Below are 17,877 nucleotides of genomic sequence, written 5' to 3' on the forward strand. Positions count from 1 at the left end.
AAAATCAATTTTAATTCCAGGTTGTAAGGCAATAATATAGGGGGAAATGCCAAGGGGGTGAATACTTTCGCAAGCCACTGTTTCCGTAAGATTGACTTTTTAGCATTCATAGCAATGGTTAGAAAATAGAGGTTGTGGTGGCCACTGCAGAGAAGTATTTGGGTGTATGAGATTTGATGTCTGAAGAGTTACAGGGTGTGTTGAGTGGTGCTGTCCAGTCCTTCCAGGCCGTTGGCCTGAGGTAGGACCAGATAGGTTTAAATAGTGCAATAGGGAGGTGGGTTATTAATGAGTGTAGGGTTAGATGGTAGGGTATTTGTTTATTTTATTTTTTCCCTCACGCAAAGTAAAAAGGACTTATACCCCAGTCTAGTTGATGGCGGTAATGCAACATTTATTGGATGTCAATCGCCGTTAAACCTCACCGAAGAACAAGGGCGCAAAAGACAACTTCCTGGTTTGAAGCAGTGAGTGACATCTTTCGCGATAGAGGCAATTTCGTACGTTTTATTGAAGACGGCCTTGTATTGGAATGTAACATAATCGCTTTATCCATCAAGAGTGAAATAAATATTCGTCTGCCACTTTCGGAAAATATCACATTAGCGTACTTTCTCTGAAACGTTATAATGGTCCATGACAGGAGTGAGTAAGCTCATGGTAAGTCGAAGTAGCTAGCTAGCTAAAGACAAGCTATGGTCTCCGCCTTCACTTGGTTTCGATGCAATAGTGAGCTAGAAAGCTAATGGTAGCCAGCTCACTACTGTAGTTAGCTTACATCTGTACAGTAAATAGTTAGCTAGTTACGGTTCCTTTCTTTATATATTAGCTATCTAGCTAACGTTATTAGCTAGCTTCTATGTCAGCTTGCTTGTTGTGTGCCTTTCTGGTCAGCATACCCCCTTAAAAAGTTGGCCTCTAGCGAGCTATCTCTTTAGCTCGATACTAGCCATCATCAATGCGCATCATGGTTGTTTATATATAACGAGCTTATCAAAAACCACACTAGGTTGGCTAGGTAGGTTAACTTACAGCTAGCTAGCCAGCCAGGTAACGTTAGCTAGCTAATGTAGTTGGTTGGCTACTTACTAGTACTTGGACGGTGAGTTATTTTGTTTAGGTTGGTGGTAGCTACCTTGGTTTTCAGTCTTAAGCAAAGTCTAAAGCCCTATGTCCAAAGAAACTAGCTAACTAGTTACCAGTTGACGTTGTAACATGATTGACCACAAATTATGAGTCAGACCAGCACTATCCACTGCAGAGTGATAACGGTAGGTAGCTAACGCTTTAGTCAGCTAGCTAGATGGCTTAAATGCTACTGTGTTGATGATGCTAACGCTTTGCTAGTTGAGCTAGCTACCACGTTAGTGTTCAGTATGAGCTAGCTAACGTTAGGTAACACTTGTCAACAGTGTCATGTTAATTAGCTAACGTTAGCTGTCTTGGATTACAGGTCCTTGTTTGGTGCAATGAGATGACTAAACAAACAACAGAGACATATCCATGCCATGTTTCTGTTACAGCCAAATCGGCTGTTGTGTGAATTGTCGGATGGGGTTCCTGACAGTTTTAGCCCGGCTAAACTATATTTTGCTGCCTTAGCGTAATGTCGGCCTGTCTGTCTTGTCTTTAGGGCCCATACTTGTGTTTAACATATGTGTTGCCTTCCTTTCGAATGTAATCGCAACGTCTGACTTGTGCTTCTATTTAAAGCACTAGTTTGGCGACTGAGACTTTTAATGCTGTCTGGTGTGTGGATGGGCTGATGTGACACGATAATGATTGAAGACTGATGTAACCTTTCCATGATGACACTGACTGTGTGTGTGTGTGTGTGTAGGGGATGAGTGGAGCACAGGTGCAGCAGCAGCGTTCACGGCTGTGGGGTCAGTGACTCTCTCTGTGGGCTCACGATGGCGCAGGGATGTCCTCAGCTAGACTATCACATCCTGCAGGACCTCAAGCAGCGCTTCCCCGAGATACCAGAGGGAGTAGTGTCCCAGTGCCTTCTGCAGGTAGGATACAGCAGCCAGACAGCAATGAGCACATAGCCTGCGTCCCAAATGGCACCCTAGTGTGTTACTTTGGACCAGTACCATAGGGGCCCGGATCAATAGTAGTGTACTGCATAGGGAATTACATGCTGACCATACCGCTCGCGTTGCAAAATACATTTACACATATTATGTTATTCAATCGTTTCATCTAAATTGCTTGCGAGCGTCTGCGTAGCCAGGGCGCTAAAATAGAACTTGGTTTTATTTGTGACGCTCGACGCGCTGCGAGGCCTGCCAATTCCCATCTCCTCATTGGATTTTAGGAGCAAATACCCACGTGGGTGATCGAAAGATGAACTGAGGTCCACACTCCAGTCCAGTTGGTGGTGGTAATGCACCTTAAATTTGGTTGCCAACCGACATATAAAGTGTGAAGAAGAAGAAGAAGAAGACTACTGCAGGAGAGATTACTAGAAACTATTAGTTTCCCCTTTTATCTGTGGATTAAATGTCGGAGTAGAGAACACACGATTCTGTGTTACTCAAAATGGGTCAAAATTATACAAAGATCCAGAAAAAAAGGACCTTGTGCATTTCAGGTAAAATAACAACCCAATGCTTATATCCCAGGACAAATTAGCTAGCAACAGCATGTCCATGAATGTTTCATGTTTCGATGGCGCACGCTCGTACCGGTCTACACAACATGTAAGGGTGCCATTTGGGACGCATAGATACACAACAGGCTACAAACATGCACACATTTTCTTGTTGAAGTGCTTGTATGCTGTTGCAGTGATCTAGGCATACACATAGCCTATTACACGTACAGTACCAGTCAAAAGTTTGGACACACCTACTCATTCAAGGGTTTTCCTTTATTTTTTTATTACTATTTTCTACATTGTAGAATAATAGTGAAAACATCAAAACTATGAAATAACACACATGGAATCATGTAGTAACCAACATAGTGTTAAACAAATCTAAATATATTTTATATTTGAGATTCTTCAAATAGCCACCCTTTGCCTTGATGACAGGTTTGCACACTCTTGGCATTCTCTCAACCAGCTTCACCTGGAATGCTTTTCCAACAGTCTTGAAGGAGTTCCCACATATGCTGAGCACTTGTTGGCTGCTTTTCCCAAAGCATCTCAATTGGGATGAGGTCGGGGGATTGTGGAGGCCAGGTCATCTGATGCAGCACTCCATCACTCTCCTTCTTGGTCAAATAGCCCTTACACAGCCTGGAGGTGTGTTGTGTCATTGTCCTTTTGAAAAACAAATGATAGACCCACTAAGCCCAAACCAGATGGGATGGCGTATCGCTGCAGAATGCTGTGGTAGCCATGCTGGTTAAGTGTGCCTTGAATTCTAAATAAATCACAGACAGTGTCACCAGCAAAGCACCCCCACACAATTACACCTCCTCCTCCATGCTTGACGGTGGAAAATACACATGTGGAGATCATCCGTCCACCCACACCGTGTCTCACAAAGACGGCGGTTGGAACCAAAAATCTCAAATTTGGACATTTCCACCGGTCTAATGTTTATTGCTTGTGTTTCTTGGCCCAAGCAGGTCTCTTTTTATTATTGGTGTCCTTTAGTTGTGGTTTCTTTCCAGCAATTCAACGATGAAGGCCTGATTCACACAGTCCCCTCTGAACAGTTGATGTTGAGATGTGTCTGTGACTTGAACTCTGTGCAGCATTTATTTGGGCTGCAATTTCTGAGGTTGGTAACTCTAATGAACGTATCCTCTGCAGCAGAGGTAACTCTGGGTCTTTCATTCCTGTCGCGGTCCTCATGAGAGCCAGTTTAATCTTAGCGCTTGATGTTTTTTGCGACTGCACTTGAAGAAACTTTCAAAGTTCTTGAAATGTTCCATATTGACTGACCTTCATGTCTTAAAGTAATGATGGACTGTCGTTTCTCTTTGCTTATTTGAGCTGTTCTTGCCATAATATGGACTTGGTCTTTTACCAAATAGGGCTATCTTCTGTATACTGATTGGCTCAAACGCATTAAGAAGGAAAAACATTTCACAAATTAACTTTTAAGAAGGCACACCTGTTAATTGAAATGCATTCCAGGTGACTACCTCATGAAGCTGGTTGAGAGAATGCCAAGAGTGTGCAAAGCTGTCATCAAGGCAAATGGTGGCTATTTGAAGAATCTATTTTATTTGTTTAACACTATTTTGGTTACTACATGATTCCATATGTGTTATTTCATAGTTTTGATGTCTTCACTACTTACTTTACAATGTAAAAATAAAGAAAAACCCTTGAATGATTAGGTGTGACTCTGACTTTTGACTGGTAGTGTACATGAAGTTGAACATTGACGATTTAGTCGGGGTTAGTGACCCTCTGTTTTCTACAGTTAATAGACAGAGAGCAGTGACAGCTATAGAACTCCAGAACCCGTCTGGACTCCATCACTGAGCCTCTGTTCTGCTGTCTCCTCTCCTCCAGAACAACAACAACCTGGATATATGCTGCCACCTGCTGGCTCAGGAGAGTAACAGATACCTCTATGGGGAGTTCCACAGTCCGGAGGAGGTTCGCCTGAGCCGGAACCACATGCTTCACATCCAGTTGGGCTACCCCACCTCGGAGGCTGGCAAGCCCAACGGGGGTGGGCGCTCCCTGGTGCACAGCTCCAGCGACGGTCACATCGAGCCCCCGCGGGCTGGCTTCCCGGAACCCATCTCGGCCCCTGCCACCATGGCCCCCTCGCCGGGGTACAACCCCTTCTTCATGAACGACCATGGGGGGCACTCGGCCAGCACCCCAACCCCTCCTCCCATGCAGGGTATGTCCCCTACCTACTCCCCCGTTCCCCGCTACACCATGAACCCCATCACAGTCTCCCTCTCCCAGAACCTTCCCAACGCCCCCCAGGCCCTGCAGATCCCCGCCGGTCACTATGGCAACAGTGGCGGCAATGCCCTCTACCTCCGTCCCTCCCCCTCCCAGAGCCCCCAGCCCTCTCCTTGGCCTTCGCCCGGGCAGCCTGTGTATCAGCCCTCGCCCTACGCCACTCCCACCTACCAGTCCCCCTATAGCTCGCCCCAGCACCAGCCCCACCAAGTGCAACCCCTACAGCAGGTACAGCCCCAGCACCAACTCCAGCACCAACCCCAGCACCAGCAGACCCATGTCTTCCTTCCAATCAGCCCTCCCACCCTGGCCAGCATGCCCTACCACCAGCACCACCAACAGCAGCAGCCCATCTACCGGCCCTACCTGCCCAAGAGCTCCCTGAAGAACCAGATCGAGATCACCCTGGAGGGCCCACGGCCCCGCAGCAACTCCCCCGTCCACTGTCCCCCGAGCCAGACTCTCTACATGGCCACAAGTCCCTCCCCCAGCTCGCCCCAGCGGGGCCTTAGTGGCGGGGGCCCCGCCGCCTTCCACCCCGGGGTCTACCTGCACCAGGGCCCCACGCGGCCCAGACCTGCCTCCTCGCCCCAGCCGGGCAGCCATGCAGGCTACACCTTCAAGATCAAAGTGTCCCCAGGCCAGGCTCAGCAGAGGCCCCTCTCAGGCTCCCCTCCCGTGTCCTCCCCTCCTGAGTCTCTGCTCAACATGGTGGACCAGGGGGAGCACCATGCGCTGGCCCCGGCGCCCATCCTGCCCATCTCGGCTCTGCCCAGTAACATCGCCAGCCACATCGCTAACCGCATGCCCCGCCGGTCCAGCTCAGGCTCCGATGACTACGCTTACACCCAGGGTAGGCACGGCTTATGGATGGATAAGAGTGTGTGTGTGTGTGTGTGTATGTGTGCATTTGTGTGTTTACCCGTGTGCTTATTTGCTGTTTATACAACGGCTGTGTCTAATCCTAAATGCTTATTGGTTAAAACCACATTCCAGCTGGTGTCTATTCCACAAGGTACCACCGGCTAAATCTATGACGTTAAAATGCCTATGTTCCATCTGACTGCGCAATCCACTGTCTCATCAGCCCAGCCAGGCAATTTATAAACTTGATCTCTATAAAAAGCATCTAGTCATTATCTCCCATTTCTTTTAGACTAACAGTTAGTTTTCAACAGCGGAGATTTGTATAAACCTTGCTGTCTGTCTCTTCGACATTTGCAGCGTTGTTTCAATATTCAAATTCGATCTAAAGCTGTCCTATAGGAATGAACTTGTCGGGATGAGACAGACAGGTAGGTAGCTTTTCTCAGCCAGTGGATATCATGAATCGGCATCATTTTTGTGCATATATACAAAGAACTATCAATAGAAAACAGGTAAACCGAAACGAAGTGCAGCTAGTTTGCAGTCTTTCCAGCTTCAGTTTGAAGTGATTGTTCTAGCTGTGTTGTTGGCTAGCTCTCGAACAACAGTGTCCTGACGAGAGAGCACATGTTCTATGCCAGGTGAAATCGCGTTTCATTATATATATATATATATATATACACACAGTGGATATAAAAAGTCTACACACCAGTTAAAATGCCAGGTTTTTGTGATGTAAAAGAATAAGACAAAGATAAATCATGTCAGAACTTTTTCCACCTGTTAATGTGACCTATAATGTGAACAATTCATTTGAAAAACAAACTGAAAACTTTGAGAAAAAAACACAAAAAAACACAATTACCTGGTTGCATAAGTGTGCACACCCTTAAACTAATACTTTGTTGAAGCACCTTTTTGATTTTATTACAGCACTCAGCCTTTTTGGGTAGGAGTCTATTAGCATGGCACATCTTGACGTGGCAATATTTGCCCACTCTTCTTTGCAAAAGCGCTCCAGATCTGTCAGATTGCGAGGACATTTCCTGTGCACAGCCCTCTTCAGATCACCCCAGAGATGTTCAATTGGATTCAGGTCTGGACTCTGGCTGGGCCATACCTAAACGTTAATCTTCTTCTGTGAAGCCATGCTTTTGTGGATTTGGATGTGTGCTTTGGGTCATTGTCGTGCTGAAAGGTGAACTTCATCTTCAGCTTTCTAACGGACGCCTGAAGGTGTTGTGCCAAAATTGCCTGGTATTTGGAACTGTTCATAATTCCCTCCACCCTGACTAAAGCCCAGGTTCCAGCTGAAGAAAAACAGCCCCAAAGCATGATGCTGCCACCACCATGCTTCACTGTGGGTATGGTGTTCTTTGGGTGATTAAACATTAAAATTTTGGCCAAAAAGTTCAACCTTGGTTTCATCAGACCATAACACATTTTCCCACGTGCTTTTGGGGGACTTTATGTTTGTTTTTACAAACTTCAGCCGGCCTTGGATGTTTTTCTTTGTAAGAAAAGGCTTCCGTCTTGCCACCCTACCCCATAGCCCATTCAAATGAAGAATACGGGAGATTGTTGCCAGAAATTCCTGCAGTTCCTTTAATGTTGCTGTCGGCCTCTTGGAAGCCTCCCTGACCAGGTCCTTTAATGTTGCTGTCGGCCTCTTGGAAGCCTCCCTGACCAGGTCCTTTAATGTTGCTGTAGGCCTCTTGGAAGCCTCCCTGACCAGTTTTCTTCTCGTCTTTTCATACATTTTGGAGGGACGTCCAGTTCTTGGTAATGTCTCTGTTGTGCCATATTTTCTCCACTTGATGATGACTGTCTTCACTGTGTTCCATGGTATATGTAATGCTTTGGAAATTATTTTGTACCCTTCTCCTGACTGATATCTTTCAACAATGAGATCCCTCTGATGCCTTGGAAGCTCTCTGCGGACCATGGCTTTTGCTCTGAGATGCAACTAAGAAAATGTCAGGAAAATCCTACTTGAACAGCTTAACTTTATTTGTGATTTAATCAGTCACTTTAAATGATGGCAGGTGTGTAATGAATTCTATTTAACATGAGTTTGAATGTGATTGGTTAATTCTGAACACAGCCACATCACCAGTTATGAGGGTGTGCACACTTATGCAACCAGGTTTTTATTTTTCATTTTTCCGCCTCAGATTTCAGTTTGTTTTTCAATTGAATTGTTCACATTATAGGTCACATTAACAGTGGAAAAAGTTTTGACATGATTTATCTTTGTCTCATTCTTTTACATCACAAAAACCTGGCATTTTAACTGGTGTGTGTAGACTTTTTATATCCACTGTATGTATGTGTATATATATATATATATATATATATATATATATATATATATATATATATATATATATATATATATATATATATGTATTTTTATTTTAGTGTGTATGGTCAGTTTATGAATAGAAAAGGTGTGTAGAAATTAAATAAAGAATTCCTAATTAACTGACTTATCGGAAACAAATAACTTCTTGCACAATTGCCGGCTGTGTATCCATCTACCTGGTTGTTGTCCTCCTTGTCCACAATGACTCCAAGACGGGGATTTAATATGCGCAGCACCTGTTTCCACGATGGTGTATTTCACTCTTATAAACTTTGTTAAAATGTTTAATGTTACGTTAGCCATTTTCGTGTGAGCTAGGAGTCAGGGGAAATAAATGTGGCAACATATTGTCTCGTGGCGGAAGGGAACATAAGCTCTGTATGTGGACAAATATAGGAATGTTTCAGCACCACACAAAATAGCCTACTAATGGACAGTTTTCTGCTCCGCTCTCTCGTTGCGTGGCTGATAGCCTAGTGAAATCTGCAACACAACAAGCTCCTGGGTTTGTACAAAAAATATATTGATTTAAAACGTTTCCAACCTGCAATATAATTGTTCTGAACCGAGAGCTGACCCACCGGTTGAAATAATGTTTTCATTCCACCTGACAGCTGATTTTTTTTTTTTGTTGTTGTTGCGGGGAACTGTGGGTATCCGACCCGATGCAGGAGGGTGTGTTCCTGTGTGTATGCATTTGGTGTGCTTGCTCGTTTGCATCTGTTCATCTGTGTACAGAATCATTCCTGCACATCCACCCATGTATTCCTTCATCCCATCCCAACCATCCCATCTGTTTGAAGCCCTGTGTTCCCTCCACTGTGTCCCCCAGCTCTCCTGCTGCACCAGAGGGCCCGGATGGAGCGTCTGCTGAAAGAGCTGCTCATGGAGAGGCAGAAGGTGGAGCAGCTGAAGGCAGACGTCAACGACATGGAGTACGACGCCCTCCAGAGACGCTTCAGACGAGTCAGCAGCACCAGCCTCATCCCCCGGGTAAGAGAGGGACGTACACACAGATGTGTAGGGACATAACATGGCACACACACACACACACACACACACACACACCTGTGAAGTGTAACTGCATAGACACACACACGGCGCACACACGGTGCACACACACACTCACTAGCTACATACATACACTACCGGTCAAAAGTTTGGACACACCTACTCATTCAATGGTTTTTCTTTATTTTTACTATTTTTTACATTGTAGAATAATAGTGAAGACATCAAAACTATGAAATTACATACAGTTGAAGTCGGAAGTTTACATACACTTAGGTTGGAGTCATTTAAAACTCGTTTTTCAACCACCCCACAAATTTCTTGTTAACAAACTATAGTTTTGGCAAGTCGGTTAGGACATCTACTTTGTGCAAGACACAAGTAATATTTCCAACAATTGTTTACAGACAGATTATTTCACTTATAATTCATTGAATCACAATTCCAGTTGGTCAGAAGTTTACATACGCTAAATTGACTGTGCCTTTAAACAGCATGGAAAATTCCAGAAAATTATGTCATGGCTTTAGAAGCTTCTGATGGGCTAATTGACATAATTTGAGTCAATTGGAGGTGTACCTGTGGATGTATTTCAAGGTCTACCTTCAAACACAGTGCCTCTTTGCTTGACATCATGGGAAAATCAAAAGAAATCAGCTAAGACCTCAGAAAAAAAATTGTAGACCTCCACAAGTCTGGTTCATCTTTGGGAGAAATGTCCAAATGCCTGAAGGTAATGTTCATCTGTACAAACAATAGTACGCAAGTATAAACACCATGCCAAGAGTGTGCAAAGCTGTCATCAAGGCAAAGGGTGGCTATTTGAAGAATCTCAAATATAAAATGTTTTTTGATTTGTTTAACACTTTTTTGGTTACTACATGATTCCATATGTGTTATTTCATAGTTGTGATGTCTTCACTATTATTCTACAATGTAGAAAATATTAAAAATAAAGAAAAACCCTTGAATGAGTAGGTGTGTCCCAACTTTTGACTGGTACTATACATACATACACTATATATACAGCAGTATGTGGATAAGTGTATAAAATCGAGCACACAGCCATGCAATCTCCGTAGACAAACATTGGTAGTAGAATGGCCTTACTGAAGAGCTCAGTGACTTTCAACATGGCATCGTCATAGGATGCCACCTTTCCAACAAGTCAGTTCGTCAAATTTCCGCTACCTGCCCGACTGCATAGTGCCAACTGTAAAGTTTGGTAGAGGAGGAATAATGGTCTGGGGCTATTTTTCATGGTTCGGGCTAGGCCCCTTAGTTCCAGTGAAGGGAAATCATAACACTACAGCATACAATGACATTCTGGATTATTCTGTGCTTCCAACTTTGTGGCAACAGTTTGGGGAAGGCCCTTTCCTGTTTCAGCATGACAAAGCCCCCGTGCACAAAGCGAAGTCATTACAGAAATGGTTTGTCGAAATCAGTGTGGAAGAACGTGACTGGCCTGCACAGAGCCCTGACCTCAACTCCATCGAACACCTTTGGGATGAATTGGAAAGCTGACTGCGAGCCAGGCCTAATCGTTCACATCAGTGCCCGACCTCACTAATGCTCTTGTGGCTGAATGGAAGCAAGTCCCCGCAGCAATGTTCCAACATCTAGTGGAAAGCCTTCCCAGAGGAGTGGAGGCTGTTATAGCAGCAAAGGGGGGACCAACTCCATATTAATGCCCATGATTTTGGAATGAGATGTTCGACGAGCAGGTGTCCAAATACTTTTGGTCATGTAGTGTATGTACACTTAACAAAAATATTAACGCAACATGTAAAGTGTTGGTCCCATGTTTCATGAGCTGAAATAAAAGATCCCAGAGATTCTCCATACGCATAAAAAGCTAATTTCTCTCAAATGTTGTTCACAAATGTTTTACATCCCTGTAATGAGCATTTCTCCTTTGCCAAGATAATCCATCCATCTGACAGGTGTGACATATCAAGAAGCTGATTAAACAGCATGATCATTACACAGGTGCATCTTGTGCTTGGGACAATAAAATGTCCACTCCAAAATGTGCAGTTTTGTGTCAAGTTGAGGGAGCGTACAGTTGGCATGCTGACTGCAGGAATGTCAACCAGAGCTGTTGCCAGAGAACTGAATGTTCATTTCTCTACCATAAGCCACCTCCAACGTTGTTTTAGAGAATTTGGCAGTACGTCCAACCGGCCTCACAACCGCAGACCACGTGTTTGGTGTCGTGTGGACGAGCAGTTTGCTGATGTCAACGTTGTGAACAGAGTGCCCCATGGTTGTGGTGGGGTTATGGTATGGGCAGGCCAAGTGGTGTAAAGTACTACTTAAATATTTTTGGGGGGTATCTGTACTTTACTTTACTATTTATATTTTGTACAACTTTTAGTTCACTACATTCCTAAATAAAATTGTTATTTTTACTCTATATATTTTCCCTGACACCCAAAATAACTTGTTATATTTTGAATGCTTAACATGACAGGAAAACGCTGGTGGACTCACTAAACACATGCGTAGTTTGTAAATTATGTCTGAATGTTGTGTGCCCCTGGTTATCCATACATTTTAAAAACAAGAACATTATGCTGTCTGGTTTGCTTAATATAAGGAATTTGAAATAATTTATACTTTTACTTTTGATACTTAAATATATTTAAAACCAAATATTTTTAGACTTTTACTCTAGTATTTTACTCAAGTAGTATTTTACTCTGTGACTTTTACTTGACTCATTTTCTATTAAGGTATCTTTACTTTTACTTTAGTATGAATATTGGGTACTTTTTCCACCACTGTGCAGGCATAACCAAGGACAACGAACACAATTGCATTTTATCAATGGCAATTTGAATGCACAGAGATATCGGGACGAGATCCTGAGGCCCATTGTCATGCCATTCATCCGCCGCCATCACCTCATGTTTCAGCATGATAATGCACAGCCCCGTATCTCAAGGATCTGTACACAGCTGCTGGAAGCTGAAAATGTGTCAGTTCTTCCATGGCCTGCATACTCACCAGACATGTCACCTGTTGAGCATGTTTGGGATGCTCTGGATCAACGTGTACGACAGCATTTTCCAGTTCCCGCCAATATCCAGCAAGTTCGCACAGCCATTGAAGAGGTGTGGGACAACATTCCACAGGCCACAATCAACAGCCTGATCAACTCTATGCGAAGGAGATGTGTCGTGCTGCATGAGGCAAATGGTCACACCAGATACTGACTGGTTTTCTGATCCACAGCCTTTTTTCTTTACCATGACTATGCCCCCATAGTATGACAATGCCCCCATCCACAGGGCACGAGTGGTCACTGAATGGTTTGATGAGCATGAAAACAATGTAAGTCATATGCCATGGCTGTCTCAGTCACCAGATCTCAACCCAGTTTGAACACTTATGGGATTCTGGAACGGCACCTGAGACAGCGTTTTCCACCACCATCAACAAAACGCCAAATTGTGGAAGAATGGTGTCGCATCCCTCCAATAGAGTTTCAGACACTTGTAGAATCTATGCCAAGGTGAATTGCAGCTGTTCTGGCTCATGCTGGCCCAACGCCCTATAAGACACTTTATATGTTGGCGTTTCCTTTATTTGGGCAGTTACATGTATATGTGCATACAAACAGCTTTGATCTGATTCTTATAACACGTGGATCGGTATTTGTAAATAAATGCAGAGTATTAGATTTGGTAGGAAACCTTCTATTGTCTCTCTTTTTGTGTGTCATCTCTCATCCAATCCACTGGTGCCTGTTTCAGCCTGAAGAGATGACCCGACTGCGCAGTCTGAACAGACTGCTTCAGATTGATATTGACTGCACCCTGAAAGAGACTGATCTACTGCAGTCTAGAGGTACACACGCACAGAAACTCTCTCACACACAAACAGGCTTTTGAAGATGCAGTGTACAGCAGCACCCATTCAGGTGTCAAACAACAGATGCTGTACTAATTGTGTCATTTCCACAGGGAAGTTTGATCCGAAAGCTGAGAACAACTTTTATAAGAACATACAGACCGGTCCGGTGATACCACCCAAGCCAGGAAGGAAAGGTGAGAACCATGATGTCCTCTATCGTACCACTGTTCACAGTGGTAACACTTTACTTAAAGAGGCAATCTGCAATTGACACATCAATTTTTTCAAATGTTCAATCATTGATAAATACCAAATTAATTATTGAAGAATATAACTAATATAAATACTTAATGAGCTCAGTTCAACAGTCATACCCCATCAGGACCCAAAATATAAGCCTGTTTTACTCCATTGTTTGTAAACAACGTAATTGTAAACAAACACTGCATAGCCTCAAAACATGGTTCAAACTAATGTTGATATCGTGGTGGGCAGTCCTTGCATGCATAGCCCTGTATATGAATTTGACAGTGGTTACATTTCTCCAGCCCCTTCCCTCAGCTTTTTACCAAAACAGTGGTGGGGTGTCCGCTTTTATTTTAAATAAAAAAAAAAATTGGGGGGAGAGATCGAACTCAGTATCGAAACTGTGTAAATGATAATGGACCTACATTCATACAGTTTCTTGACTGTGTCCAGCTCGCTAATCATCACTGGAATGAAAGCTAGTCAGTCAGGGACTATCGAAAATTCTAAAAACGATGGAACTATCTTTTGCACATTTTGACAGCAAAGAAATATAACCAATTTTCAGTGCGGCCCTCCAGACCTCGTTAAAGACTGAATGCGGCCCTCCAGACCTCGTTAAAGACTGAATGCGGCCCTCCAGACCTCGTTAAAGACTGAATGCAGCCCCCGGGCAAAATGAGTTTGACACCCCTGCTTTATAATGTCGTAAAAGGCTTAATAAAATGTTGCTTGGCTTTGTATTCGACCTTGTTTCTTCTCAAATGATCTCTGATCACTTCCCTCAGTAGATGAAATGTGGTAAATATTCAATTGACCTTGGCTGTGGTTGACCAAAATGAATGTTGGCATGGAACGAGTTGAGAAACCCAGCTATTTTGTCTCTGATTTACTTTTGTGTTGCGGCGCCTCCCTTTGTGTGGACAGTCTCCTAACTGTTTTTGAATGCATTTCCTTTTTTAGCAAGGTCTTTGAAATGGTGCTGTGTGTTTGTATGATGGGTGTCTGTGTGGTGTAATGGCAGACCTTTATTTCATTTAGCGCTTGATATTGTACTTTTGGGGTAACGCCTTATTCACCACCTACTTGTATCAGCCACATTGGTGATACACAGCATTTATTTTGCACCAGAATGCTCAACACCACACATCAGCTCTAACGGTGGAAAGACTGTGGCAGTTTGATCCTGTAGATGACGGTAGTAGGATGAAGGGCCAGGTTATGAATTTCGCCATGGAATCCGTGTGAACAGCACCCCATGGTTTGCTATGAATGCCCATGGGATCCTTACTGGCCAGAGTCAGGCCCTCTGTTGTTGATGTCCCATTGGAAGGACTTCTATATTCCGTTGTGTTTGGTATTGTGATGATGCCAACAGGCCTGCTAGGTCGAACACTGAACTCACACCCGAGAACACTTGATAAAGTAGCTGGTTTTCTTCTCACGCTGGCAACAAGCTCTGCGTCCAGTGAAGCAACTAGAAATCTGCTGTTTTCCCGACGCCCCAGTTTGGCTCACCTATAAGAATATGTTGTAGTGTCTGTGTTTGGCAGTGTGATACTAAGACTGTATATGTGCTGTGTTTGTCGGTGTGATACTAAGACTGTATATGTGCTGTGTTTGTTGGTGTGATACTAAGACTGTATATGTGCTGTGTTTGTCGGTGTAATACTAAGACTGTATATGTGCTGTGTTTGGCAGTGTGATACTAAGACTGTATATGTGCTGTGTTTGGCAGTGTGATACTAAGACTGTATATGTGCTGTGTTTGTCGGTGTGATACTAAGACTGTATATGTGCTGTGTTTGTCGGTGTGATACGGAGACTGTATATGTGCTGTGTTTGGCAGTGTGATACTAAGACTGTATATGTGCTGTGTTTGTCGGTGTGATACTAAGACTGTATATGTGCTGTGTCTGTCGGTGTGATACGGAGACTGTATATGTGCTGTGTTTGTCGGTGTGATACTAAGACTCTATATGTGCTGTGTTTGTCGGTGTGATACGGAGACTGTATATGTGCTGTGTTTGTCGGTGTGATACTAAGACTGTATATGTGCTGTGTTTGTCGGTGTGATACTAAGACTGTATATGTCTCTTTCTCCCAGAGGTGGAGCGGAACGCCAAGCCTGTAACTGTGGGGTCCCCTCAGAGAGACGAGGACTTTGAGGGAGGCCAGTGGAGCTGTGAAGAATGCACATTCCTCAACCACCCTGCACTCAACCGCTGTGAACAGTGCGAGATGCCACGCTACACCTGAACGTTGCCCAGCCTACTCCAGCCCTATCCCGGATAGTAGCCCCCCCCCCACTTCCTCAATCCCTGTAAACTCCTCCTCCAATTGGTTCCTGTCCCGCCCATGTCTTTGTGTGATGACCCTCCCCCCCCTGCACTTTGGAGGAAAGCGGGAGACTGTTCCCATGGCAACCTAAAGCGGACAGTGGGTGTGGCTACAGAACAACCAATGGAGCATTGTTTTTAGAATACGCAGGAAGAGGAGGCATGGTTTACAGAGTGAACATTCCATTGCAGAATGAATGACTGCCCTGTTTACACGACTGAGCCCATTCCCAAACCCTGCGGACGGACGCAGGAGCTTCTTACAGTGGGACATTCCTCTGCAAATGGCCAGGGCTGCACTGCACTCTCTCTGACAGTGGGACAATGCAATGGCTAAAAGGAAGGGTTGGATGAACTTATCCTAATGTAGACTGTACACTGTATCGGCTCTGTGCCAAGATATCCTTCTTTCATCCAATGAAGAACACTAAAGAGACTTGCATATGAATATATTCCTGGTACTTTTATGCATATTATGCCCACACAGTATTCCGTGTTAAATATGTTGATTTTCCTGTGCAAATGCCTCAAGTTGCTGTACTTTAATAAAGGAGCTGATTCTGTGACTTGCTTACACCTGGAATATATTTCCTGTCGTTTTTGTGTATTTGTAGTGGCATTTAGTTTAAAGGTCCAATACAGCCGTTTTTAGCTTAATATCAAATAATTTCCGGGTAACAATTAAGTACCTTACTGTGATTGTTTTTAAATTAAAATGGTCAAAAGAAACAAATAGCTTTTTAGCAAAGAGCAATTTCTTAAGCAAGAATTTTGTTAGGACTATCTAGGATTGGTCTGAGTGAAGTTTTGGTATTCTCTAGGTTTGGTATTCTCTATCTTATTGGTCTATTAAATAATTTACCGCCTGGTGATCCAAAACGCCATCCCACCCAAAAAAGCTTTTTTTTTTTTCAAATTGCTCTTACACTAACAGGGCACTATCATTTTCACAATTTCACAGTATTATTCCAACCTCAGTGTGGAAATGTATATAAAACACAGGAAAATCTAGTTTTTGACTGCACTGGGCCTTTAATGCACTACTGCTTGCTTTGACTGGGTTGTCTCTTAACGCAAATCAAACACGCACTTGTCTTTTTCATGACCAGTTTTATTGTATTAGTAAACAAAGCAGTAGGCATCAGACACAGCAGCAATCAAATGCATTTATAAAGCCCTTTTTACACCAGCAGATGTCACAAAGTGCTTATACAGAAATCCAGGCAAAAAGCCCAAACAGCAAGCGATGTAGAATCACTCTCTCAGCACACACCTCCCTTCTCCTTTAAGCTCCCACATTTCTACCTCAAGCGTTCCTACTCCATCTTCCTTTACATGTACTGTTTTTAATGTAAAGACTAACTTTCATTTTAAGTTGTTATGGATGAGACACTAGTTCAAAACATTTTCTATAATACTGCAGTATTAAGAGGCCTTCGTACATAAGATCTCTGCATCCCAAATGGCACCCTATTCCCTACATAGTGCACTACTTTTGATCAGGGCCCCTTGTCATTACTGCACTATATAGGGAATAGGGTGCCATTTGGGACACTTCAAGTGTGGACCAATAAGAGGCATCACATGGGAAGTGTGTGAGTGCACAGGAGGTTGGCAGCACCTTAATTGGGGAGGACGGGCTCGTGGTAACTGCTGGAGCGGAATAGGTGGAATCTATGGAATGGCGTCAAACATGGTTTGACGCCATTCCATTCACTCCGTTCCAGCCATTATGAGCCGTCCTCCCCTCAGCAGCCTCCACTGGCTGAGCGATCATATCACTTTCAGGCCCCACACACACTTCAACACTGGTCACTTGCCTTCTTCACACACCTCATCTATTACACTGTATTAAAGTATTTAACACACAAAACCACCTCAAACTACTGTACATGGTAACATAACTGCTGCTATCTGAAGCAGGCACAGCTGGGGTTCGGCCGCACGGTCTTAGATTATGCCTAACTGCTACGAAATGGTTGTGTGTGTGTGGCCTGTGCTAATGTTTAACCAGTAATACTTTGCCTGGAATGTATCGTGACCTCTGGCCTAACCAATTATACCATCCCTTGTTTGTGGCATTGGGGTGTGTACCCAAAGTCTATAGTGGCTTCCTCTCCTTGTCACCTTCCCTTCATATGCATTGATCTAGAGGAGCAGGATAGGTGAAAGTGAACCACTAGTTAAATTCCTCTATGCTGCCTACCTTAACCCATCCAGTCTTCTTTTATATTACCACAGATGAAAGGCAAAGATAATCACAAATATACTGAACAAAAATATAAACGCAACATGTAAAG

General features: G+C 43.7%; 1 protein-coding gene across 1 annotated transcript; it reads left to right on the top strand.

Annotated features, from left to right (window-relative positions):
- The first annotated feature begins 461 nt into the window (after positions 1–461).
- LOC311137469 (TGF-beta-activated kinase 1 and MAP3K7-binding protein 3-like) lies at positions 462–16,148 on the top strand. The gene is made up of 7 exons (XM_084172001.1): positions 462–660; positions 1,841–2,015; positions 4,481–5,741; positions 8,953–9,113; positions 12,893–12,986; positions 13,103–13,186; positions 15,346–16,148. The coding sequence occupies exons 2-7, from the start codon at positions 1,914–1,916 to the stop codon at positions 15,495–15,497; spliced, it is 1,854 nt and encodes a 617-aa protein (XP_084028127.1). The 5' UTR covers positions 462–660; positions 1,841–1,913; the 3' UTR covers positions 15,498–16,148.
- The last annotated feature ends 1,729 nt before the right edge of the window (positions 16,149–17,877 follow it).

This window comes from Coregonus lavaretus, assembly GCF_964263955.1.
Source record: "Coregonus lavaretus genome assembly, chromosome: 11".
Classification (NCBI taxonomy): domain Eukaryota; kingdom Metazoa; phylum Chordata; class Actinopteri; order Salmoniformes; family Salmonidae; genus Coregonus; species Coregonus lavaretus.

Coding starts and splice junctions, on each gene's coding strand:
- LOC311137469 (XM_084172001.1), top strand. CDS start 1,914: ATGGCGCAGGGATGTCCTCAGCTAGACTATCACATCCTGCAGGACCTC. Junction 12,987..13,102: donor TGATCTACTGCAGTCTAGAG/GTACACACGCAC, acceptor TCATTTCCACAG/GGAAGTTTGATCCGAAAGCT. Junction 13,187..15,345: donor ACCCAAGCCAGGAAGGAAAG/GTGAGAACCATG, acceptor TCTTTCTCCCAG/AGGTGGAGCGGAACGCCAAG.